At 47.2% G+C, this 26,117-nt stretch overlaps 1 protein-coding gene and 1 pseudogene across 10 annotated transcripts in view; both read right to left on the reverse strand.

The window, feature by feature from the left end:
- The window catches only part of PTPRF (protein tyrosine phosphatase receptor type F), a 756,588-nt gene that overhangs the window by 38,042 nt on the left and 692,429 nt on the right, over window positions 1-26,117 (reverse strand). For all 10 annotated transcript variants that reach the window (XM_086953202.1, XM_086953199.1, XM_086953209.1 and 7 more), the window contains 3 exons: window positions 16,642-16,765; window positions 14,186-14,361; window positions 712-831 (listed from right to left, as the gene is read on the reverse strand). In XM_086953202.1, coding sequence (XP_086809328.1) covers window positions 712-831; window positions 14,186-14,361; window positions 16,642-16,765 — 420 coding nt within the window. The remainder of the gene's footprint in view (window positions 1-711; window positions 832-14,185; window positions 14,362-16,641; window positions 16,766-26,117) is intronic.
- Window positions 10,982-13,031, reverse strand: LOC147736470 (uncharacterized; annotated as a pseudogene).

Here is a 26,117-nt window from a genome sequence, read left to right on the forward strand (position 1 = left end):
AACAAAATATAACTTTAAAAAACAGCTACAAACCTCAAATTACTCCATGGGGGGATAAATTACAGGTTAACATTTAGTGCTCGGTGCCCAGACTCCCAGAGGGCTCCTGTGACCACAGGGACAGCCCTGGACTGGAAGAGGTCCCCGCTGGCTAATCAGAAAGAGGTGAATTTGTCCCTTGCCGTGTGAGCTCTGCGGAGTAAAATACTAAACATAATTTGTTTCAGAAAGGTTGCTTGCTTGACAACTTTCTACACTGGAGCAGGATTTTCAGCAACACAGCTTGATTAAATGGCTTAAGTTCTCTGTGGGCTTCAATTTTCTTTAGTTTGGCTAAGTTAAGACGATAATGTTTTTTTCTTGTTCTAAAAATAAAATACTATTTCAAAGGACTATCTGAGGGTATGGAAGGGAATGGGATCATACTGGCTAGTTACCATAAAAGACGAAAGGCTTATATGGACACGGAATTTTTTGTACAAGAGCACTATTTCCCAAAATGCTCATTGCTGTGACAAGGCTGGTTGTATGCTATAACTTCAGGTTTTATGATAAACAGGGATATTGCAGACCCGCCTGATAAAGAATAGATGCTGATACAACTCTAGTTACTTTAAATTCAGTAGGTGCCACCTGAGCAGGTACATATTCCCACAGTATTGGGGCTTGAGACACTATGTTCCTAAAATGGCCGCACCGCTCCATGCTCACCTTGTACAATGCGAACGTCCTCACAGTGTAGGTGGCCAACTCCACTGTGTCGAGTAGTGTGATCTGGATCATCCCATACGTCTCCGAGCCTCGACTAGGCCAGTACTGGTCGCACTTCACCTGGAGTAAGAAAAGCAATAAGCATACAAATGAACAAAACGATAAATAATAAATATGCACATAAATCTTGAAGTATTGGAAAATAAAGTAATAAAAATAATATTCAAGCTAATATTGAATGAAATAAAACATTTGAGAAGAAAATAATAGTACAACAAAATAAAACCCCAAAATGACAGAAAATAATCAGTCAAATTAATACGTTAACTATGAAAAAAATAAAACTGATATAAAAATATTTATATAAATCAAAACAAGACAACTAATCTTTCTAATAAAGCAAATACAATATATGAAATCTAAACAAAAAAACAATGTAAAAGTGACATCCAAATTTATGTCCACTGTGCTAACTGATGAAGTCCTGCAACTTCAAATATAGTTGTCAGCATAACTTATTACTCTGAATTGAGGTTACACGCACATCTGCAATTGGGCATTACCAATACAGCTACCTTACGGAAATTATCTGTTGTTGGATAGATATTTTACACTGTGTGATTCATGGCACAATCCACAGGTCAGATCCCAGGGCAAACCATCATTCAGGCCATCAAAATAGCAATCCGCCATCCCTTCCTGGCCACGATCCTCACAGATCCTGTCCCTACCTCACCCCAATTTATCCTTCAGCTTCATCACAGTGAGGATTGTGGTGATTCTTGGCTCTCAGCATCCTAAAGGCGATGCTGATGACTTCTGGTTATTCAAAGGGACTCTGCAATAGTTCCAGAAGTTTGCCTTATGGCACCTAGAGCCTACTCTGCCTCAGAGCACCATCCCAATCCCCAGATCCCTCCTACTGGTCTTATCCGACTCTCACGCTGAACTTTTTAAGTCATAAGTGTGCACGCCCCCTTCTTCTTTACCACTCTGCATTATTTGGTGAAGTGCTCTGGCCCGAAGGCGGTTATCCCATTGCAGATCTATTATTACCCAACGCATCTTGTGAGGCAGGCATTTAAGGCATGTTGTGGTTCTACTTCTACTGAAGTACCTGAAGTGGAAGATAACTTCCCATTTAGGAAACACGAAGGATTACAGTACGCTAATTGTCTAATACAATAGTTTGCTGCGAGCTAGGCCTTCTAAAGCTTCAAATATCTCTCACTTTGCTTAATCAGAGATTTTAACAGCTTGCCTCATCTTCTAATCTCTATGATGGGTGTAAAGGTGACAATTGTCCGAGATCAGGAGCTTTGCTTAAGAATGTGGACATTTGGAATCTTGGTTGTATATCGTACGCGGATCCATAGATCGGATGTTGTGGTGCGACAGACATCTTCAGTGTGTTGTAATGGACATCGCCATCAGAAGAGAAAACCAGCTCCCTTAGGCCCAGATGCATGCATTGGGAAAAAGTGTGCTTGGACTGTTCGCATCTACGGACACCCGGTGGAGTCAGCAGAATTGGCTGAAAAGGAAAACGTTACTTACCCTGTAAGCATCTGTTTGTGGCATAGAGTGCTGTAGATTCTCGTGCTCGCATGCTCCTGCCATCAAGTGTTAGGCACGGACATGTACAACTTGTTTTTCATTGAAAAAGTCTTTTGAGGCATAATGTAGAGCAACTTCTACCTTAAGTGGTTGTGTGCATGGGCATCAACTCCATAGTTAGATTGTTTTCCTGCACGGCGGGTGAGGGTGGAAATGGAGGAGGAGTGCATAAAGATGTCCATTGTAAAGGGAAAAAAAGTGGAGAAAAAAAGATATCTGCAACCGTAAAAAAGGCATACAGGGAGGAGGGTGGCACATGTGAATCGACAGCACTACATGCCACAAACAACTGCTTACAGGTCAACATTTTCTGTTAGTGGCATGTATAGCTGTAGACTTGATAAAAACAAAGATGAGCCCCTTAGAACCATTAATAAGGAATTATTTCCATTTTCTTCTTTTCTTATAAAAAACGCCACTCTATTAAACATGAACGGTTGTCAAGTTACCAATAAGAGGCATATAACATTTTTATATATCATATGTATTGGCTCTTTTCACCTGTTAATATCGGTGCAATTTGCAGACAACGAGAATAGTCTGACACTGGTGCCCTTGAGCAATGAGGATTAAATGCTCTAAATAATAGCGCATATTTAGTTACACATTTATTCCAACACATTTGGTAAACAAAGGATCCTTTTTCTTTCAGACCCTAATTATCAAGAGGGATTTTTTGGATCAACTTGTCCGGGAGTAGCAGTGAACCAGCTCCCATGGAAAGGAGGTTTTCTTAGGTCCTACTATAAATATAAATTGTTTAGTGCGGAGGACCTCAAGGGGGTAACGTTAATAACATGATATAAATCCCGAAATTCATTTAACCCGTTTACTGCGCCCGCGATTTTGCGGAAGTGCGGCACTTCTGCAAAAAGGGCGGGGCCGCGTCGGCCATTGTCCGACGGCAGCACCAGCGAGGTAGCGTTGCCGTTGGCCAATGGCCGACAGCAGCATGTAAGGGGTTAACTTAGTCTCACACTGGTTTATAAATAAACGGAACCAATTTTCATGTGTATTTTAGACTCCACGTACATACGGGAAGACTACAGACCATTTGGCCAAAATATATGGCGCTAATATAGCTTGTTGCATTTTTACTCAGGTGAAGCCTTTCTCTCATTACCTTCTCCTGCCTTAAGTTACCCTAGAATATAAAATGCTGAGATTAATAGCATTATATTACTATGCCTCCACAGATATAATCTTAATGAACGAAACAGTGGACTTAGAGTGGAGATACTATATTTCGAATCATTTGTATAGTATTGAGGCAACGAGTGGTACCACCAATAGGAGGTGATGAGTGATAATTAAAGTTTTTGTTCTGGACTAGCTAATTGGCTCGAACGGTATATGTGGGTATGTTCGTTTGTGAGTCTTCAGCGTACGAGTGCCCTAATAGTTGCAATAAATAATTTTGAACCAATAGAGTGTTAGAGTTGAGAATGAGAGATGTGTGCCATATATTGCCTAACAAAAAAAACTTTTGGGTGATTTTTAGGACTTAAATTGATTTAGGATATTTGATTCAACTATGATATGGTGCCAACAATGCGGGCCTGGTTATAAATATGTGATAACTGATATGCATAGGACCGGGTGGGACTGTCAGACGTAAAATGGGTGTGGCTTCACTTACTACTTAAGTATCAGTCCTAATGTTTATAGTTCAACAAATATGTTGATATAGAAATTGCTTTTAATGGGACCAATGTGACTGATTTGTTTTTTATTACATAGGTGTTTTTAAAACCGATGTTGCTCAAAACACTTTTTAACCTTAGAGAGTATAAATAGTTTCGCCTTGAAAAAGATGGTGAAACAATACATCCATCGAAACGAGTCAACGCTCATTACAGTACACAGTCTGTGAGAAAGGCGGAGGTCAATAAGTATTTGGTACCAAGATCTACGCCTAAACCATTGTTGAAATACAGATATGTAACAAGCAAATGACATATTGAGTTTGTATGTGCTATGTACTCTCTTCTGCCATTCTATTGTGTTTTTTAATGAATTGTGAACTAATTTGTGATTGTTTTTTTTGAGCCCATGTGAATATTGTTGATTCAGTAATATGATACATTGTGTCTATTAGGTATAGGGGTTTTCCCTTGTTTTAACTACATTTTTAACATTACCTGTTTAACTAATAAACCGATTTATATACTTTTGTACACCTGATGATTTATGACTTTTTGTGGGAGATACATGGCATAATTCTCGTAAGTGTGTTTGTGATCTGAGGGTGAATATATACCAAGTTGAATGCGATGTGAAGATGGATGGAATATGAGAGATTGTTATAGGGTCCAAAGAATACTGCCCTTTTTTCAATGTATAGCTGTAGATACATATGCTCTTCATAGATTGTAAAGCAGTTACCAACCAAAAACATTAGAAATGTGTACGTAATACAGCCTGGCCCACTTGAGCCTGCTGTTGTGCTAGGACATCCAAACTGTAGTGTTAGTCGAATGTGTTTGGTGTGGAGCAGGCGGCTGCTTTACAGATGCCAGCTTTTGAGAGGTTACCCAGAAAAACCATGGAGGCTGCTTTTTTTCATGTAGAATGTGGCCTTGGAGTAGGGAGCTGCCTTTTGGCTTTGAGATAGCAGGTTTGGATACACTTTACTAGCCAGCGAGCTATCCCTGCTTTTGATATGTCTCTGCTTTTGTGTGGTTTTGAGTAGATAAAAAATAACTTGTCTCGTATGAAATGGTTTTGTCCTATCATTGTAGTACATGAGTCGTCTTTACATCTAGTGTGTGAAGGTGAAAGGAGAGAGAGATCGCCTTAGGTAGAACATTTGGGTTAGTTCTAAGTACTCCATCGGTGTGAACCTTTAAGGGCTCCTCAAACGGGGGCCCTTGGATCTCACCGACACGTCTGAGGGATGTGATCAAGACTAAAAATGCTGCCTTCCAGGACAAAAATTGGACAAGGCAGGCATGAAGGGGCCCCATAAGTCTATTGAGGACTAAGCTGGGGTTCCAGGAGGGGGCCGGGAGTGATGTGGGAGGATTAACCCTCTTAAGTGCTTTCATGAAAGCTTTGGTAACAAGAACTCTGAACAGAGAGGAGTGCCCCCTGTCTGTAAGTATGCTGCCATTGCAGCTAAATGTGGAAGACTGGATGTGTAAACCAGGCCTGAGCCTTGCAAGCAAAACAAGTAAAAAAACAAGGCTCTGTACTGTTAGCTTTAGCTTGTCAATGTTTTTGGGTGGGCAGTAGTGGACAAAGCTCTACCACTTTGCCACGTACCAGGCCTGAGTAGTGGGACGGCGAACCTCCTTGAGAATGACCATGTACTTATGGGGCAAATTTAGGTAACCAGACTCTAGGACTTCAGGAGCCATATTGCAAGTTTGAGCTGCCTGGGGCTGGGATGCCTGGGAGTGCACTGGTGCTGCATTAGAAGGTCTGACCTATTGGGGAGCTTCTCTAGAGAGATACAAACAATTAGCTGGTTGGGTGTTGTGAAACAAGGTTGCCTTGCAAACGTGGGGGCCACTAGGACCAGGGCGACAGACGTTTGCAGAAGCTTTTGAATCATGTACAGAAGGAGTGGGAGAGGTGAAAAAACTGGCAAATATTCCTGACCAATTTATTCATAGTGTATTGACCATTGACTGTGGTGAGGAACCCTGGAGGCGAAGTTTGAGCATTTCACATTTATGGATGTTGTGAACAGATCTATGTTGGAAAATCCCAAATGCCAAAAGAAGGGGAGCAGGGTTTTGGGCTGGAGTTCTCACTCATGACGTGTCACTGCATCCTGCTGTGCAGGTCTACAAATTCATTGTCCATTCCCGGAAGCTAATCCGCTAGGAAGTGAACTTTGTGGTAGATCGCCTAGCACTAAATGCGTAGCACCAACAGTTGGAAAGAGTCCGTGCCCCCCTGTTTCTGTAGGCAGTATATTGCTGCCATGTTGTTTGTTTTGATCAGAACTCTGTGGTACACATGGCATCAAAAGGCCTTAAGAGCCAATTGAACTGCCAACAACTCCAGGTAGTTTATGTGAAGTTTATTGGAGGGGAGTCCACAAACCCTGAACATTTACGGCCTCCGGTGAAGAGTGACTACCACTGCCAGACAGTTGGTGAAGACTCAGGGTGCGGTGGTAATCCGAATTGAAAGTGCTGTGCACTTACCATGAATCTGTGGTAGAGGCAATGTGCAGGGTGCATTAGGGTGTGGAAATAGGCATCCTTCAAGTCGAGGGCGATCATGAAGTCACCTTGCCTCAGTAATGCTGGTTTTCCCCCTTGACCGTCACCTACCCAGCCGGACATTGGGCATTGTTCCTCCACGTCTCCCGGCTATTACTCTTTCCTCTCCTCCCTCCTTCGAATTACTGTAACATTGTTTATATGTATTGTTTCGTACTATGCTTTTGTATCTGATGTAATTTGTAACGCAACAATCCTAAATGTAAAGCGCTCTGATACTCTCTTGGGCCAAGTTCGCGCTATATAAAACTTTATAAATAAAATAAAAAATGGTAGGACGTCCTGGGGTGTGACTATGAAGAAATGCCGCAATAGAATGTGTTTATTGAGGGGTTGGAGGTCTGTAATGGTCCTCAGGGATCTGTCTTTCTTGGAGATTAGGAAGTACAGGGTGCCCACTACTTCACCGCGTTGTTGTGGTAGAACTGGCTCCATCGTTCCTTTGAGTAAGAGACCATCCACCTCCTCTTGGAGGAGCCTCCGGTGTTGAGGGGATAGGGAGTGTTTGCGGGTGATTCTTTGGTGGTGGGGCAATGACCTCCAGGCAATAACCCTGCTCTACAATGGACAGGACTCATTGGTCTGAGGTGATTTGTTGCCATTGTGAAGGAACCCCAGCAGAAGTCCTCCGACAGGTGTTGTGTTATCGAGGGGGTTAGCAGAGGAAGTCAATACCTGACGTGGGAAGCTCCCTTAGTCACTCCACCTCTACTTCTGTTTCCCCTATAGGTGCCTCTGGAATATCCTCCGGAGGTCTGGGGTGCTGCTCCCACTAGTAAGAGGAGGAAGCCTCCGTGGAGGTAACCTTTGCGCTGCAACAAAATGATGAGCAGCGAAAAGTGGAACGGGTGATGGTGACTGAAGAGCACCCATTGCTTTGGCAGGATCTGTGTCCTTTCTTTTCTCCAGCATCTGATCAACTTGTAGGCCGAAGAGGCATTCTCCATCAATCATGTTGATCATATGCTGCTGGACTCCTGGCTTAAAGTTAGAGTTATGTAGCCAAGCTTGCCTGTGGATTAGGATGCTGGGATTTATGTCCCCTTGGCGGAGGTGTCGGACGCATCCAGAGTACACCTGTGGAGACAGCCTACCCTTCAGGCACAATCTGCGGCTGCTCTCTGTTGGGGTCGGAGAGATGTATGATCTCCCCATTTCATCCCATTGGGCATGGTCATATCCCACCAATGACCCCACAGAATTAGAGATACACCAATGAGTAACTGATTGTGAGACAATTCTCTTCCTTGTCGATCTTTTTACTTTCCTAGTCAGGGGGCGAGGCATCCCCAGTGTCCTGAATGCTGGCCTGTTTTCGGGTGGCATGCACCATCACTGAGTCTGGCAGGAGCTGGCCTCTAATGTAGAGTGGGTCAGAAGCAGAGGGCTTACATTTTTTTGTCAATCCTCAGGGTGACAACCCTGGCCTTGACTGGGTCCTTGAATACCTTCTGCTTAGGTTTAAGCATTCCCCTAAGCATAGGCAAGAATTGGAAGAGCACCTCCACAATGAAGTCTTCCTCTTCTGGTACGGTGTGTAGGTTTACCTTGTGACAAGTGACTGCCCTATGGATAACCTCATGGTATGAGGTGGTCTCATCAGGAAGGGAAGGTTTGGCAGAGTACAGGTCAGGGTTATTGGCACCTGGTGGGACAACCCCATAATCATCCCAATGGTCATCCTGGGCTTCCCACTCGTAAGGAGCGTCATAGGAATCAAAGGGTGGAGGACTTCTCCCGCATAGGATGAATGTGCAGATCCATGTGGTGAATACGAAAACCCCTGTGGTGGTGGTGGAGTTTGGAATAGTGGAGGTCGTTGAGGAGGAGGGTGAGGACAGAGTTGGAAAAGCAGGTCTTGGGGTAGCAGACAGGTGCCTTGTCTCGATGTTTTTTTTCTGCTATGGAGGCGGTGGGGTTTCCAACACCAATTGCTCTTCAAAAGTGAGCTTCGTCTTGCAGGGAAGAGTTTCCCGCACCTATGGTGTGGGCTTGACAATGATTTTGCTTGTTTGAGGATGGATAAACAGCACTCGCTGCCGAGAGTCCAACTTCTTATGAAGGCGCTGTAAGATGGGTAGCTCCTGGTCTTCGGAGTCTGTTGCCGATGGGCAACTAAATGCAAAATTCTGTTTTGTCTTCAAGGCTGTTTTCGATGCAGACAGTTGTTTGAGCTCTAAAGAGTACTTTGAAGTGGATGTCAAGTCACCCGAGAGTGCTGTTGGAGCTGTCGGCATCAAGGAGGGCCGGGTTGTGTGCAGCTGGCTCGGTGTCAAAGCCATCTACGAAGCCTTAGATTGGTGCTGGCCATGGCTGGGAGGCAGTGGTGGCTTGGGAGGCAGTGGTGGCCCGGAAGGCTGTGTCCCGAGAGTTGGCTCGATGTTTGTCCCCCGGAAGTGTACACTGGCACTCACAGTAGTGGTCTTATGATGCTGGGCTGACTTCGGCTGTGGTCTTGGATCTTGGAGTTTGACGGTGATTCAGGTTTAGGGCTAAAGGGCGGGCCTGTTCGACATCAACCTCTCGAACATCTTCCCCGAAGATGTCTGAGGTATCACCATCACAATGTTGCTCCATGGTACGCTGAGCTAGTCGACAGTCACGACTATTCTGAATTGTCTTTTTTGACTGGAATGAAAGGTAGGTGGAGCAGGAGGCCTTGTTATGCTCTGGAGACAGGCATAGGTTGCATACCATGTGTTGATATGCCCACGAGTACTTCGAATGGCACTGTGGACAGTAAAAAAATGTGTATTTTCCATCATGGTTCTAGCATTCTGAAATGCGAGACTCGACGGTAGAAGCCCGAAAGAGCTAAATCCCCATGTGGGGTGTCAATAAAATGGATGACGTGGATCCAATTGAGGGACTATACCATTAAGAAGAAACCTAAGCCCACCAAAACATTGCTCGAAAATGTATAATTTCTTACTGGTAGGTGAAGTTTTGCAGCTTGAAAAATTTTCTGGATTCACATGCTCAACCATCTAGTGGTTGGGCCTGAAATTCTCCCTTACAAACTTTGTCCTTCTACGCTTTTTGTAGGCTTCAATGGACCTCCATTTGGCATCCCTTTGTGACGTTCTCTCCTCTACCTTCGGTCACCATCTTCGGATTCAGATTTTTTTTTTATGCTGTTTCCTCCTTTCATCTTCTTGGCATAGGTGAGTAAGTTCGATTGTGAATCCAGAAACATCTTCAAGCTGCAAAACTACACTGACAGGTAAGAAACTATACTTTTTGCAGCATCAATCTTTTCTGGATTTGCATGCTGTGTATAGATTTTGTAGTGGTTTGTTACTAATAGATATTGCAAGACCTTTTTCCTACTTGTGCTTCCTTGTTCAGCTGAATAGGTACACAATTGTGTCTTGTGAACGTGTGCACTGATGACCACGTTGCTGCCACACACGTGTCTTGTAATGGAGTGAGTTGTGTAAATGTTCCTGCTTGTGTTATATGCAACCTGTTCCAATACCCTATCTCCTCTTCTGTCCTATGCGTGACAACCACTGGATGTTCCCAACTCATTGTTGTCTGTGGCGATTGGTTTTGTAGCCATTCCTAAAATGGTCTTATGTGAAGTTTTGTGTTTGGTATCAACAGGATGCAAGCAGCCATCATTCCTAGTGGCTTCCCCACCATCCTCACCGTCAGAGCTTGACCCTTCTAGTACAGCTGTATTGCCTCTGTTCTTTTCTCACTGAACATTTTTCCCTGAATTTAATTTATCCTGGCCTCCAAGAAAATTTTCTCTGGTTCTGGTTTGGGAGTGAACTCTCCATGTTTATTAAGAACCCTTCTGATTACTTGATGACTGTGATCTTTGATTTTTTTGGGTGAGTTTGCCCTTACCATCCAGTCATTTAGGTAGGGATACCGTGTATGCCTTGCCTTTGAAGGTATGCTGCTACTGCAGCTAGACAGTTTGTGAATACTCTTGGTGCCAATGTTGTTCTGAATGCCAGCACCTTGAACTGATATAGTATCTTTTGTCTGCCACAAATATGAGGAATATTTTGTGGCGTGTGTTCAAAGGAATGTGTAAATAAGTGTCCTGTAAGTCTATTATTGCCATGTAATCCCCTAATTGTCGTTTTGGTATTTCTTGTTGCAGGGTTGTCATTTTTAATGTTTGCATACATGTCTCTAAAAACCTCTAGTCCCAAATTGGTCATAGTTTCCCATCTACCTTTAGAATTAGGAAATATGTGGAGTTGTTTCCTTTATTTCGATCTTTGGCTCCAATTCTATAGCATCCTTTGCCAACATTTCCTCTACTTCCTTGAGTAGGCGGATGCCTCCTCTTTTGAAAGTTTCTTTCTCCTTGGTCCCTTGCATGGAGGTGTCTTATCTAATTATTTGCAATATCTGTACTGTATTATGCTTAAAACCCCATTGTCTGACATGATCTTCCCCTACTCCTGAAGGAAGTTCTTGATTCTGCCTCGTATAGGTGTTGAATATAGAAGTTCTTTATGTTCTATTTGTGCACTCTTGTATGTTTGTTGTTCTGTTTGTGCAATCCTGGATGTTTGTAGTGTGTCCTCTGTGATCTTTGATAAGTCCCTTATTTGCGGGTTTGCATCTCCCCTTTGTGGTTGTCCTTTTCCGCATGCGTGTTCGCGAATGGACTGCCTTCCCTGCTGGTACTGCTAATTTTGTTGTTGTTGGCTTGAATGACTACATCTCTGATTGGTTGGTTGGTATTCCTGACTGGATGATCCTGGATGGAAGGTGCCCCTTCCTGTGGGTCTTCGCAAGGGTACTGATCCCCTACGCATATCGCCTCTGAACTGCAGTGCCTCCATTGACTTTGCTGTTTTGCAATCATTTTTCAACTGATTCAGAGTCTTATTGACCGCACTCCTGAATAGTTGCTTCCCACTGAATGGTGCATTTATTATGTTTGTTTGTACTTCAGGTTTGAAACCTGAAATTCTCAACCAGGCACAGCGTCGCTCTGTAATGCCCATCATCATCTACCTGCTTGATGTATCAGCTGCATCCAGTGCAGGGTTTAAACATGTATTGGTGATGTTCTTGCCATGCTCCACAAGGTGTGCTGCCCTCTTTTGGAAATGCTCAGGGAGGTGACTTATCAGCTCTCCTATTTCCTCCCAACGTTAACAGGCATAACGATTGAGTAGTGTGTTAGAATTTGCAATACGCCTCTGAATTGCATCACTTCTCTCGGCCTTTCAACCCATGAGGTCCATCCTCTTACCCTCCTTTTCCGGAAGAAATCCTGTTGTGCCTGGGACGTTGATATTATGGAGTCTGCTGGAACTGTACCTTTTATGTAGTTTGGATCTTTGGACGAGCGTTTATATTTCTTCTCTGCCCTAGGAGTAACTGCTGTACATGTTGCAGATTCTTTAAACACCTCTTTTCCTTGATCCAATACACTTCGGAGCATAGACAAAAATTGATTCCTTTATAGTGTGGCAGGAGTCTCTCTAATAGAAACCGTGATTGCGATTTCTCCTCCTCTAACTGCACCCCATATTTATTGGATGCCTTCTTTATTACTAGGTTGTAAACACCAATATCGTTAGGTGGTGATGGCCTTGAAGGATAAATGTTGGCACCTTCTTCAGGTGAATGTTTAGAGGTCCTGCCATTGTGTCTCCTGAAGCCTCAGAACCCTAATAGATCTGTTCCTCCTCCTCTGCATAGAATATTTCTTCTTTGGTATCTTCTTGAGGTTCAGGAGTTAAAGGTGGCTCTATTTCCTCAAGACCTTTGTCCCCTTGATCCTCCGATGTTGAAGACTTTGTTGGGATTCTAAATTGTTTTAGACTTTCGTCAAAGTATTTCTTCTTTTGTAGAAGAATTGCCATTTCGGCCTCGAGCTGCCTCTTCTTTCTATCGTGGCAGCTTGTTCTTCGACGGCTAAAAGACCTTAGAAGACAACGTGTTCAGTGCACCGTGTTGTTCTGCTCTAGACCTCTCCTGTTTTGACATTAATGCGCATTTTCCTCGACTGTTCTTTGACCTCTTGGATTTTTCGGGGGTCTTTACTGCTGCGGTGTCCTTTTTGAAGGATTCAAGAGTACTTTTCTCTCTGGTCATGGATTTAGAGTCAGATTTTCGCGATTCAGGTAAGTTCCTCAAGGACGATGGTTCTTTTACCTCGGTTTGAGATGTCTTTTTGCCCCTTGTGTGTCAACGTCCACGATCTGGATGTCAGTGTCTGTATGACCTTGTTGTCCTGCTTTGATAATCGCCTCTGTCGTTTGAGAGGTCCAAATCATGCAGAAACAGGAGGGATGTTGACCCTGCATGTTATGGTGGGCTCTTCTCTGCTGCTCTCTTACCCTCGAAGTCTTCCGGGTAAACAGAATAGGTGTTGCAGTCCTTACTCTGGTGATCTGCCAACAGGCAGAGGTTGTAGACCATGTGTTGGTCTTTTTGAGCAAACTCATGGTGACAGTTTTTGCAAAACCGGAATCGTCTCTTCTCCATCACCAAGTACAGGGAGCCCCCTTACATGTGCTTTGTTTGGAACGATCAATGAGAATAACTTGTCCTTCTAATGAAACTTCTCCAAAACCTTCTTCAGATATTTCCTTAACTCCGGTCGACTTTCGGTGAATTTCTCTTGAATTTCTGGAAAAAATGTCTTCCCAATTGTTGGAGAGCCTTCAGCATTCATCCAGACCCAAAGGTACAAAAAAAAAATCTGAAAATGGCGTCCAAAGGTGGAAGCTTCCAGAAGAAGCACAAAAAGGAGGTCCTCCGATGCCCAACAACAAAAAACAGTAGGACAAGGTTAAGGGATAATTCCGGGCCCAACCACTAAATAGCAAAGAATGTACAGCATGTGAATCCAGAAAAGATGAATGTTGCAAAAGTACTGGGAACTGAGAACTCGGATAGGCCGACGAACACCACCTTGCTGAGTTAACTCAAAGCCCTGGCGAGGCACGTCTGCCCAGTACGGCGGAAGAAAATTAACTATGGAGTTGATGCCCATGCACATTATCAGTTAAGGGAGGAGTCACTATTCTCCGTGACACAAAATACTTATTTTAAGAAAAACAAGTTCTGTACGCCTGAAACCAAAACTAGATGGCACAAGTGTGCAGAGCATGGGTACCTACAGCTACACATGCCACAAATGTTAAGAGTAGGTATATAGAGCAATGTTCTTGACCAGTGCAGAGGCCATCTGGATGTACAGTTGAAGCCTCTCAGCTTTTTATGGGAATGTCTATTGATGGAAAACCTAGTGTAGTATTTGCCGAGGTAGATTTCACTCGTGACTGATACTGAGCACTGTGCCGAGATGATCTTTACTGCTGTTCACTCCAGTAAGATGTTCTGCCAGGATGCGTTGGCTTCTATAGGACCCAGCAGTGACATATCACTTGTGTTTGTGATAGGACCTCCATGGTTCACTAAGGGTCCTGGATCTTGCTGCCCCATCTCACTTCTGCTGTACATCTGTGCTGGGCCATGCTTCAGTTTGACCTCCTCCAGCCAGTGTAGTCGTTTGCCCCAACACATGGTAGGTGGCCTTTTATAAAGTGGTCTCCACCCTGGATTTACACCTGCACCCACTTCCTCCTCAGTCCCAACAATAAATGCTTGCCCCAAATCCCTTGCTCCTGCCTCACCCGAGACTTCTCTTCCAGCCGCGTCATCATGACGATGGTGGCGGTCCTCTGCTCCCACACCATCCTCCAGAAGTCGCTGAGGGTCTCGGGCAGGGGTCCCTGAGTAGCGATGTAGGCGTTCTGCTTCCTGTAGCCGTCAATGTAGTTGGCGTTGATATAGTCACTCCCGGGCACCCCTGGGGAAGACAGAAAGGAGCTGTGAGTTTGTGAAGGTAGTGAAGAAAGCAAGGGAAAATTGTGTATAGACACTATGTGTGGAGTAGTAGACGGTTAGCAAGAAGGAGGGCTGAGGGGGGGGGGAGAAGAGATTCAAGACCCATCAAAGCCCCATTTTTAACCAATGTCCCTTCAATATGCTGTGCCTGTGATCAAACCAAAGATGTTAGTCATGAAAACACGGACTTCAGACCTTTAAAAGGTTGGTACGGTAGGTGTGCACAGTCATAAAGAAGGCACATTTGCCCACACTATCTCTGGCACCGAATAGTCCAGCATAAGCCTACCAGTTATTTAGTTAACATTACTGTACTAAGGACAAGCTGCCCCGGGCATTGAGCAAATGTTGGGACATAATGGGCTGACCTTTATATACTGGCAGAGCATGTGCCAGGTAATTCTCAGACTACCCACCCACATTACGCTTCCGTTCACCCACCAACATACCCAGATTGTACAACTGGGGTCATGAAATGAAGAGATAGGAGGCAGAAAGAAGGCGGTCCCCAGTGCATGGGACAGGCATTCACAATGGTGAAACCTAGACTCCATTCAGGGTAAAATCATTTAGTGCTTAAGGCGGACATTGTCTGAACCCTAGGAGCACAGCCAGCCTCCACCCGGTCCGCATCACCCCTGATGGGCTGTGCCAATGAATCCAGTTAGGTTCAGGCCAGCATTCCAGCCAGGCTTCTACCATGAACCAGGGCAGTGTCTATATTTTAGGCAGGCAAGCTCTACCCGGGCCCAGAGCCAGGTTCGACAAGGGACTTCAGTCTGGCTACATCCATGATCCTCGCTGTGTTTTATCATTCAGTGGTGATACCATCCAAGCAGGCTTCAAGTTGAACAGAAACCCTTCTGGCTGCTTTCCTCCTCCCCCTCCCACACACACACACTTTGGCTGGCTAAGTGCTGAGAGAGAGTCTCACAGCGCTAAGTAATTCTTTATAAAATATTTAGTCACAGAGGAAGTAAGCCAAGACTAGGCTCCCGAAGAGGCTTTTACCAAGGAAGAGAATATTCAATTACACAAACCTTCCCTGGCGCTGAAATCAAGACTGAACCAGCAGCGCAGAGCCAGCCGCACTGCAGTCCAACGTACAACCCTCCCAGGGGGCTTCGCCAGCTCAACGCTCTCTTGGAACCAGCCCCGGGGTTCAAAATGTGCAGGATAGGGAGGCGGTGAAGCAGGATACATTGAATAGCTTAGGAAGAGAATTGACGCCTGAAAGTTATTCATACTACTGGCCCGCCGGTCTGCGAGGTGGCTGGTCAAGAGGTTATTTGTGTTTTGGGGGGTGCTTTAGACCAAGCTGGTCTACTATTACTAAATGCTGGTGCTACTGCTATGAAAATAAGAGGGTGCTCTTGCAGCTGGTACACAAGCTGTTTTCATCACCAGTGTTCGAGTGAATGGTCTTAAGATCACAGTTATGGTATGGAATATATCGACTTAGTAAAATGCAACGAAGCACACCCAAGGGTGCATCTTGGTGCTCGGCCTCCACATGGAACGCACCTAATAATTTAAAACAGCCAGGTTTTAAAGATTTTTTTAAATTGAACAAAATCTGAAAAGCCGTGAAGGTAGCTTGGAAGCCGATTCCACATCGTTGGAGCAGCATAGGAAAAGACTCTGCCTCTAAATCTTGAGGCTCGGTGATGGGAGCCAACAGCTCTGAGACTGGGGGTGAGTGTCGGAAAAGTTACAGTGCGCTGTCCATCATCTCCTTGTGTTTGCTTTGTTCGCCCTAAGTTGGCAGGGTGTGCCCAGACGTGGGTCCCTTGCTCACTTTGTCAATGGATTTAAGCAAGCCTGGCTGATGACGGGTGTTACCCAGAAACCGGTCCCAGGATGCCTGTTTCTGGTCCAGGGAGGACCTGGCTTGGCAGTTCGGGCTGGACTGTTCCCATGAGGCACAGGGTCAAGACTGATTTGCATATGGGTGGGTCTGAACTGGGGTGGCGAAGTGAGCTAAAGAATGATGATGGATTCAACCCAGATCTGTGACTGGGGGTGAGTGTCTGAAAGGTTTCAGTGCTCCGTCCATCATATCCTTGTGTTTGCCAACAGCTCTTACCATCCGTGCTGGTGAGAACGATCGATCTCCCATCTGGTGCTCAGCTACTCCTACAGCCAGTTCTAGACAGGGTGATTGCTCTTATGACCAGAGTGAGTGGAATCAGCAGCTCACAAAACCAGGGCAGGTCAGGATGTACGTTACTGCTGGACTTACCATCAATGGAGGTGAGAATGACGCGGGAATGGTCGTACGCAATCACGTTTGCATAACGATTCTTTGGCTTGTTCACTTCTAGGTTGGAGTTTTCCCAGGTGAACTGCTGTCCGGGGTCGATGGACTGAAAGACAAAGAAAAAGGCAGTCAAAACATATGAGAGAGAGAATATGAACAAAGGGGGATTCAAAGCACCTCTACAGAGAAACAAACAGCACAGAAGTGAACCCAAGTACCCAACAGCAGAATTAAAATGAATGGAAACACAAAGTAGCAGGTCATGCAGGAGAGAACGCTGAATGTTGCACAAGAAGCCTTGGAATATGAAGGATGCAGGGATAATGCAGCCAGTCAGGGGCGGCTCTAGGCTCATGGTGGCCCTGGGCTGGGAGCTTAGGTAGGGGGCCCCGGAAGAGAAGGTCCGGGCGGGGCGGATCGCGGAGGCCAGTGAAGATGGGGGGGTTAGGCTGTTTGGAAGTGGAACAGAGCAGGAGGCCGCCAAATCCCTGCCAGGGGCCACCACGCAAATATGTATCCATCCTCAGAGGATTATTATATTAAGGACATATATTGGTGTGGTGGCCCCTGGGGTTTGGTGGCCCTGTGCAGGTGCACAGCTTGCACATGCCTAAGGCCGCCCCTGAGGCAGTGCAGAGGAGACTGAACAGACTGGTGTTCTACCAATCAGGAGAATGCAATGACCAGGGGGAGGGCTATGAGACACTTGAATCCATTAGAAGATAAATAAAGGAAGGAAGGAGACTGAGTCATCTGAGGGAGACTGAGTCACTGGAGGGAGATATTTGAATTCCGAGTGGTGTAAATCTATTACAAAAGGGAGGGGTGGTGTGTGAGAGAGTCGATGTACATGTCGTAGGGGAATGGATTACCAGTAGAGGAGGCGAGGGCTCTAAATTAAAGGGTAATAAGTTAACTCTTGTCGGAAGAGCGTCAGGACTCAGGAGCAACATAAGAAATGTGTTAAGACGGAGGGCGATAAAAAAAATATACGGACTCACCTTCGAACAGGAGCAACAAAGACACAGCCAATGACCGGTCCTAAAGTAGCCGGAGCAGACAAAGGGCATTGTGTGTGTGATGAAACAGGGGGCTTCCAGACAAGGCTCCGGTCTTTCTCCAGAAAGAACATTAAACATTAATTACCCGAGTTATCGTGACATTTTTAATGAGGCTTGAAAATTGATGGGTCAACAAACGTGGCATCAGGTGCTTTGAAAAGAATAAACATGGCGACCCAAGTCAGCACCCGGTGCGGTGACAACAATCGCACCGCCCAAGAGCCGGCCCTGTCACAGACGGAAGCGATACGCACCCTCTGTGCTAGTTCAGCTCAGATCCCACCTTGTGAAAGGGCAGCAGCGCCATGCTGTGCTACTTCTGGGGTCTGCCACTGCAGTACCAGAAGAAGCCCACATGATGGCGCTCAGACTCCACCGTGGAGCCAGTCTGAGCAGCGCGTCAGAGGAGGCCGCACTGAGGCTCGTTTCAATGCATTAATTCAAGGCCGTAAATCCAGGCTGAGCTGCACTGTGCTCTAAAAAAGAAATACTCCTCTGCAGAGGGCATTAAGGAGGACGAGGGGGTAAAGTGTGTGTGTACGTGGAGGGGCGGGGACGGGGCCTTTACTGAACCTCGTCTGTATTCCATTTCCACCAGAAAGGATCTGCTAGACCCCTCAACCAAGGCTCGGGTTATTTATGTGTTGGCGCGAACTGCGGCATTGTGGGAAAATCTCAGATCCATCACCAGCCCATTAACCCGGGAAAACTACTATGAAGAGAGTCATCAGGAGTCTGGAGGGTGGGATGTGACCTTCACAGGGCTGGGAGGTGCGGGAGAGGGAAGGAAAGGGGTTCGCCCCCCCCAAAGAAAAGGATCTACAGGTGATGAGCCACAATGAGAGCCAGAGCAGGGGGTTTATTTGTAAGGGGGGGGGGGGTATTTATTTTCTCGCCGATCCTACACCACAGCTCAGTGCCACTCGTGCAGTGGGGATGGGGTGTAAGTGGGGGGCGCACAGGGAGACCCCCTGACCCACCTTCCCCAAGCACCTAAATGTTGTACGAAACCTCCTTCTGGGGGCGAGAGCTCGGGGCAGCAACGCGGGAGGAGACAGGACCATACCGGGAAGTGGTGGCGCATGGCCTGACCAGACAGGGGTACTGGGGGGCTGGAGAGAGAACCATCAACTGCAGATCCCTGAGTAAACACGCCATTGACATCTGGCAGTCCCTTCAGGACAACGACTGGGACCTGCTCTTCTTAACCGAAACATGGCTGAACGACACCACGAATCCTGTCATTACCCTTGCATTGCCAGAGGGCTACAACATCATCTGTGCAAACAGACCCAATGGCAAATCTGGGGGTGGTGTTGCGTTAATTCACAAATCCAAATGGACGGTTACCCTCCCCCCTTTTGACCAAATCGACATTATTGAAGGCCTCCCCTTCATTGTCCATATCTCTCCGTCCTCTTCCTGTTCTGGAATTCTCATCTACCGCCCCCCGCATTCCAATGTCTCTCACCTACTTGATCTGGCGGACTACCTCACTCAGCTTAGCACTCGCTACGCTAATTTCACCGCCTTAGGAGACTTCAATCTCCACGTCGATAACGAATCCTGTCCACACAGCAGCAACTTTATTTCAACGCTAGCAGCTTGCAAATTAACTCAAATAGTTACTCTACCTACGCATAAAGCTGGCCACACTTTGGATCTGATCTGCTCCAACTTACCATCTATCCGGGCCACATCCCCTTTCCCGGTTATATGGTCGGACCACTTTCTCATCCCTTTTGAGTTAGACATTCCCTGCCACGTTAGACCCGCTATCACTCCCAAAGTATCAGGCAGAAACTGGAGTCGCATCACCCCTAAATCGCTCCTGGGTTACCTAAAAAACACCCTTCCCTGTCCATCTTCCGATCCGGACTCACAGACAGACCACCTGGATACTTGGATTAGTCAGGCCTTGGACGCCCTGGCTCCTATCAAACCCAGTAAAACCCACAGGGCGACACCCTCCGCACCATGGTATTCTGACGAGCTCCGGCAAAAAAAGGCTTCTTGTAAATCCCTTGAACGCCTCTGGAGACTGAATTACTCCCTGGACAGTAAAACCACATACAAATCAGCCCTTAAAGAATATCAGAGAATGATCGAAAAACACAAACGAGATTTCTTGGCCCTCAGAATCAACCAAGCCAGTAATGGCGCTAGGGAAATCTTCACCATAGTGAGGTCCTTCACAAACCCAATGCTCTGACTCGTACTCAGCCCACCCAGGGGCGGCTGGTGACATTTGAAAGTGGTGAGGCGTAAACTAATTTGCATATTGCACCGCAGCGATTGAGCGCAGTGAGCGAGCCCGAACCACCTTGCATCCATCCATACATCATTCATGCATCCACCCATCCATCCACCCTGCATACATCATTCATTCATGCACCCATCCATCCATCATGCATCCGCCCATCATGCATGCATGCATCCATACATCATTCATGCATCCACCCATCCATCCATCCACCCACCCATCCATCCATCATGCATTAATCCATCCATCTTACGCGGATGACACTCAACTTATCCTTTCTCTCACCAATGACCCCAGCACCGCCAAAACTAACCTACACGAAGGAATGAAAGAAGTTGCCGAATGGATGAAACAAAGCCGTCTGAAACTGAACTCAGACAAAACAGAAGTCCTCATCTTAGGTACATCCCCCTCTGCATGGGACGACTCTTGGTGACCGGTAGCCCTTGGAAAAGCACCCATCCCGACAGACCACGCACGGAACCTAGGCGTCATCCTGGATTCTTCACTCTCAATGAACAGACAAGTCAACGCCGTTTCCTCATCCTGCTTCAACATTCTTCGCATGCTCAGAAAAACATTTCGCTGGATCCCCACCGAAACAAGAAAAACAGTCACCCATGCTCTAGTCACGAGCCGACTGGACTACGGAAATACCCTCTACGCAGGTACATCCGCTAAACTCCAGAAGAAACTCCAACGAATCCAAAACGCCTCAGCCAGGATCATATTAGACATCCCGCGCAACGAACACATCTCTGGTCACCTAAAAGACCTCCACTGGCTACCCGTCAATAAGAGAATCACCTTCCGTCTGCTAACCCACGCACACAAATCACTCTACGACATCGGACCAGAATGCCTCAACTCACGACTATCCTTCTACACCCCCTCCCGCAAACTTCGCTCTTCCAACCAAGCCCTCGCCACTGTACCTCGCATCAACAAGACCACCATGGGAGGCAGATCCTTCTCATACCTGGCTGCTAAAACATGGAACTCACTCCCCGCTTACCTTCCCCTCACCCAGAACCACCTAGCATTCAGAAAGCAACTTAAAACGTGGATATTTGACAAGTAATCCTCCTCCCATTTCTAAGCGCCTTGAGACCCTCTGGGTATGTAGTGCGCTATATAAATTATCTGACTTGACTTGACTTGACCCATCCATCCATCCAACCATCCTGCATTCATACATCATTCATGCACCCACCCATCCATCCATCCACCCACCCATCCATCCATCATGCATTAATCCATCATGCATGCATCCATCCATCCATCATGCATGCATCCATCCATACATCATTCATGCATCCACCCATCCATCCACCCACCCATCCTGCATCCATACATCATTCATTCATGCACCCACCCATCCATCCACCCATCCATCCATCATGCATCCACCCATCATGCAAGCATCCATCAATACATCATTCATGCATCCATCCATTCACCCACCCATCCATCCATCATTCATGCATCCACCCATCCATCCATCCATCATGCATCCACCCATCCATCCATCCATCCATCATGCATCCACCCATCATGCATGCATCCATCCATACATCATTCATGCATCCACCCATCCATCCATCCATCCAACCATCCTGCATCCATACATCATTCATTCATGCACCCATCCATCCATCATGCATCCATCCATCATGCATCCACCCATCATGCATGCATCCATCCATACATCATTCATGCATCCACCCATCCATCCACCCACCCATCCATCCACCCACCCACCCACCCACCCACCCATCCACCCACCCACCCATCCACCCACCCATCCTGCATCCATACATCATTCATTCATTCATGCACCCACCCATCCATCCATCCACCCATCCATCCATCATGCATCCACCCACCATGCATGCATCCATCCATACATCATTCATGCACCCATCCATCCACCCACCCACCCATCCATCCATCATGCATCCACCCATCATGCATGCATCCACCCATCCATCCACCCTGCATCCATACATCATTCGTTCATGCATCCACCCATCCACCCACCCATCCATCCTGCATCCATCATTCATTCATGCATCCATCCACCCATCATGCATGCATCCATCCATCCATGCATGCACCCATCCACCCACCCATCCACCGAACAATCATTAATGCACCCACCCTGCATCCATCCATCATTCATGTATTTACACATTTCTGCAGCAGATGCTTTAACACACTGAACTATCGCAAGTCATTTGTGCAAGCTAAACACCGAAAAACACACTCTTACCTTGCTGCCGGTCCCGCACACGTCACAGGCTCACAGCGCCCCTGGCCAATCCTGGCGCCAGGGGCACAGGTACCCTCTCGCCCGCAGCACGCCCATTAGGGCTCCTGATGTGTTTTGGCGGCGTTGCGCATGCCCAAGTGCGCATGCGTGGGCACGGGTAAAAATTCACCCTCCGTCCCCACGCATGCGTACTTGTGTTGCCGTCTGTACATTATCATGTCAATGAATCACATGACGCCCGCCCGGCAATCTGACGTCATGTTGATTCATTGACATGATTGTCATGAGGGAGCTGTGGGCGGCGTTGGGCAGGGGGGGCTACGCCCCCACCAACACCGTAGGGCAAAACAAGGAACCCTTCACTCCCTCGCACCCGCAACCGACCCTACTTGAATTTACACCCATCTCAGAAGCAGACTCGTTGGCTGAACTTCTCAAATGCAAATCAGGCTCACCCAATGACCCTTGGCCAGCCAAACAATATAAAAATCTTGCATCCCTTCTCAACCCTCACCTCAATATTATCTGGAATAATTCTCTCAGAATAGGCTGTTTCCCTGCTAAATGGAAACATGCCTCCTTAGTCCCCATCCTCAAAAAACCTAATTTGGATCCAGACAACCCCAGCAACTACAGGCCTATTTCTCTTCTGCCTGCCCCAGCCAAGATCCTGGAAAGACTGGTACATGCCCAGCTGTCGAATTTCGTTGAATCCAATGGGCTTCTCCACGACTCCCAGCATGGTTTCAGGTCGGGCCACAGTACCGAGTCGGCCCTCATCGAAATGGCTGACTCGGTAAGGTGGACACTTGACAAAGGGTCGAGGGCGGTGTTGGTGCTGCTGGATCTCTCGGCAGCATTCGACACCGTCTCCCACGAAATCCTGCTGGAAAGACTGAAGGATCTTGGGCTGGGTGGCGCTGTCCTGAAATGGTTTTCTTCTTACCTTTCGGACCGCACTCAGCAGGTTTTCACTCCTCCATTCTCCTCTTCCGCCAGACCTCTCAAATGGGGAGTCCCACAGGGCTCCTCCCTAAGCCCGCTCCTTTTTAATGTGTATTTCACCCCCTTGGCCAAGCAAATTGCACGGACGGGGATCAAATCCACTTCATACGCTGACGAAATCCAGCTTCTTTTTACCTTCGACTCCCCGTCCACCTCAGCTTTTGATCCACTGAAATCCTGCCTCAGGGACATCTCGAGCTGGATGGATGCCAACTCCCTCCGACTCAATGCAGGAAAAACCGAGATCCTCTTTTTTAACACACCATCCCCCCTGGACTCTAGTATCTGGTGGCCAGAAGACCTGAGCCTAGCTCCCACCCCTAAGGACTCGGTAAGAAATCTGGGAGTTCGCTGGGACAATCAACTCAGCTTCAAAAATCAGGTTCAAACAGTAGCATCCTCCTGCTTTGCCAAGATTAGAACCATAAAACGCTTCATCAACTACCTGCCGGCGGACTGCCGTAAGACTGTGATCCAGGCACTGATCATATCCCATCTTGATTATGCCAATGCCCTCTACCTTGGTATCACAGCAGGTCTCTGCCACAAACTCCAGACGGTTCAAAATGCCGCCGCTCGGCTGGTGGAGAGAATCCTGACTAGAGACCATATCACTCCCCATCTCCGTAAATTGCATTGGCTGCCCATAGCTAAAAGATGTCTGTTCAAGGCTATGACACTGGCCTTCCGAGCATCAAAAGCCAATGGATAGGCGCATCTGAAAAATATCCTGCGTCCCTATGCCAACTCCAGGACTTTACGTTCAAACACCCTACATTTCCTGGAAACCCCCCGATTCAAACGCTCCCGGGCAGGAGGGAAAACCTTTGAGGTTTGCACCTCACAACGATGGAACAAGCTTCCACTAGCCCTCCCCACCTGTCAGACAGAACCAGCTTTTCGTAAATCTCTGAAAACACATCTATTCTCCTCCTAATACTGGACCTCTTTTTTCAGAGTTTTCAGCGCCGGGACGCCCCGTTGGGGCCGCTGCGCGCTCTACAAAATTCTCAAATAACAAATAAATAAATGCGGCCTGACCAGAGCTGGAGGCGAGAGGCCAGATTTCCAGGTGTCCGGGGTACCCACAGACCCAGGGTGGCAGATCAGACACAAGGCCTGCACTGTCTCGCATGAGAAGTGGAATTTAGGGTCTGCCGTGACTGAAATCGAGGTGTCTAAAACAGTAGAGAGTCCCTAGAGGCAGATGTCTAATGAGAGTGATCACGACAGCCAACAGAACCCAAGCACAAGGCGAGCCCAAGAGGGAGCAGCTGCGCCCCCCCTCGGGCTGGGTAGGGCAGGTATGCCACCCTGGGGCAAACAGGGAGGTGAGATCAGGTCCAGGCGCCCCTCCGACCTCTTCCCGTGGAGAGGGTCTGTAGCTCCTCGAGCGATGCTACATTACTGAGGGGCAGTCTGTGAGTAAGGCCATGAGGACCCTGGGCCGGGCCTGCCCCATCTCAGTGGGCAGTACAGACCCTGGCCTTCATCTGGGTAGGTCTCAGCAGCACTGCCCCCTTCCTCTCAAAAGTGCGCCTTTCTTAAAAGCCCTGTCAAGTGAACTTCCATGGAGTTGCTCACAATCTAGTCCTGCACAGCCTGGCCACTTTCAAGCCAGCTTATGCCGCCTCTACTCCAGCGAGAGAGGCTCCCTCTCACATCATCTTATTCCCACCCCGAGCCTCATCCGAAGCCCTCCACCACTGTCCCTCTTGACCAGCCCAGGCAGTGCACACTCTTGGTCAGTCATCACCCAAGCACGGCTCCTGGCTCGTTCTCCTTCACCTCAACAGCCCTCAGTTTCCTGGTCCTCACCCTTCCGTCTACCCTCTTCCTGTGGGAAGCCCACAAGGGTCAGTCTGGGGACCTCTCCTCCTCATTTTACACCACCCACCTCTGTGCGCGTTTCTAGTATTGTGGTTCCTCCTTTCACCTCTATGCAGAGGGTGACATTGTCTTCCTCTTCACTTCCTTCCACTTCCTTCCTCTTCTCCTCCACATGGTGGTCATCTACGCCCTGACGGCTTTCCGTCACTGGAGGTCCAGCAGTCCCTTGTGCATCATTTTTTCCTGCAGGGAACTCACCCAGAACTATCCAAGGCCACAACACTGTTTCCTAGCTTCTCCGGATGCTCCTACCTTGCCTCTCTATTTCTCCTCAGCCAGGAGCAGAGGAGTGTTCTTCATACGAAGGCCCCAAGGATCCTTCATCTCTGCCAGAGCAGCCATAGACCAGCTGCTCGGCATTAAGACTCCACCTCACCTCCCAGATCACATCACACAGACACTCATTAACACACTTGTCGTGACCATGATGGAGCTCGGTGATACCCCGCAAGCTGGCCTCACACATGACCCTCCCTTACCTGGCACAAAGTGAACAACTTCACAACATATGTGCACTTTTAATCTCCAATGCCACCTCCCGACCTCCTGGTACAGGCTATCTGCTGGCCATAGCACGCGGTTTAGGTTTGTGATTTTGCCTTTAAAGCCAATTCATGGCTTTTTGCCTCATTACTGACCGGCGGAAGACATGCGGCACCTTTTCAGGAATGAGCTGGACGGGATTCCGTGATACAGAAGTTATCAAGCTCGTGTGAACCACGTTGCAATATACTTGCCAGAAACCAAACACATCCCTTCACTTTGCTGACCACATTACATTGCAAAAGATCTTACCCATTTATTGTGCAGTTCTCCATTTCTGCTTTATTGAATTGCCATTTCTTCCGCCCTTGGAGCGGCTCGGTCTGCATTGCAGATATTAGTCCATTGGAGCCGGACTACTTTTCCGCCATTCCGTTTGAAACACTTTCTATCAAACACCTTTACCGTCCTGTGAGTGGCTGGG

Source organism: Lissotriton vulgaris, chromosome 1_2 (genome assembly GCF_964263255.1).
Source record: "Lissotriton vulgaris chromosome 1_2, aLisVul1.2, whole genome shotgun sequence".
Taxonomy (NCBI): Eukaryota; Metazoa; Chordata; class Amphibia; order Caudata; family Salamandridae; genus Lissotriton; species Lissotriton vulgaris.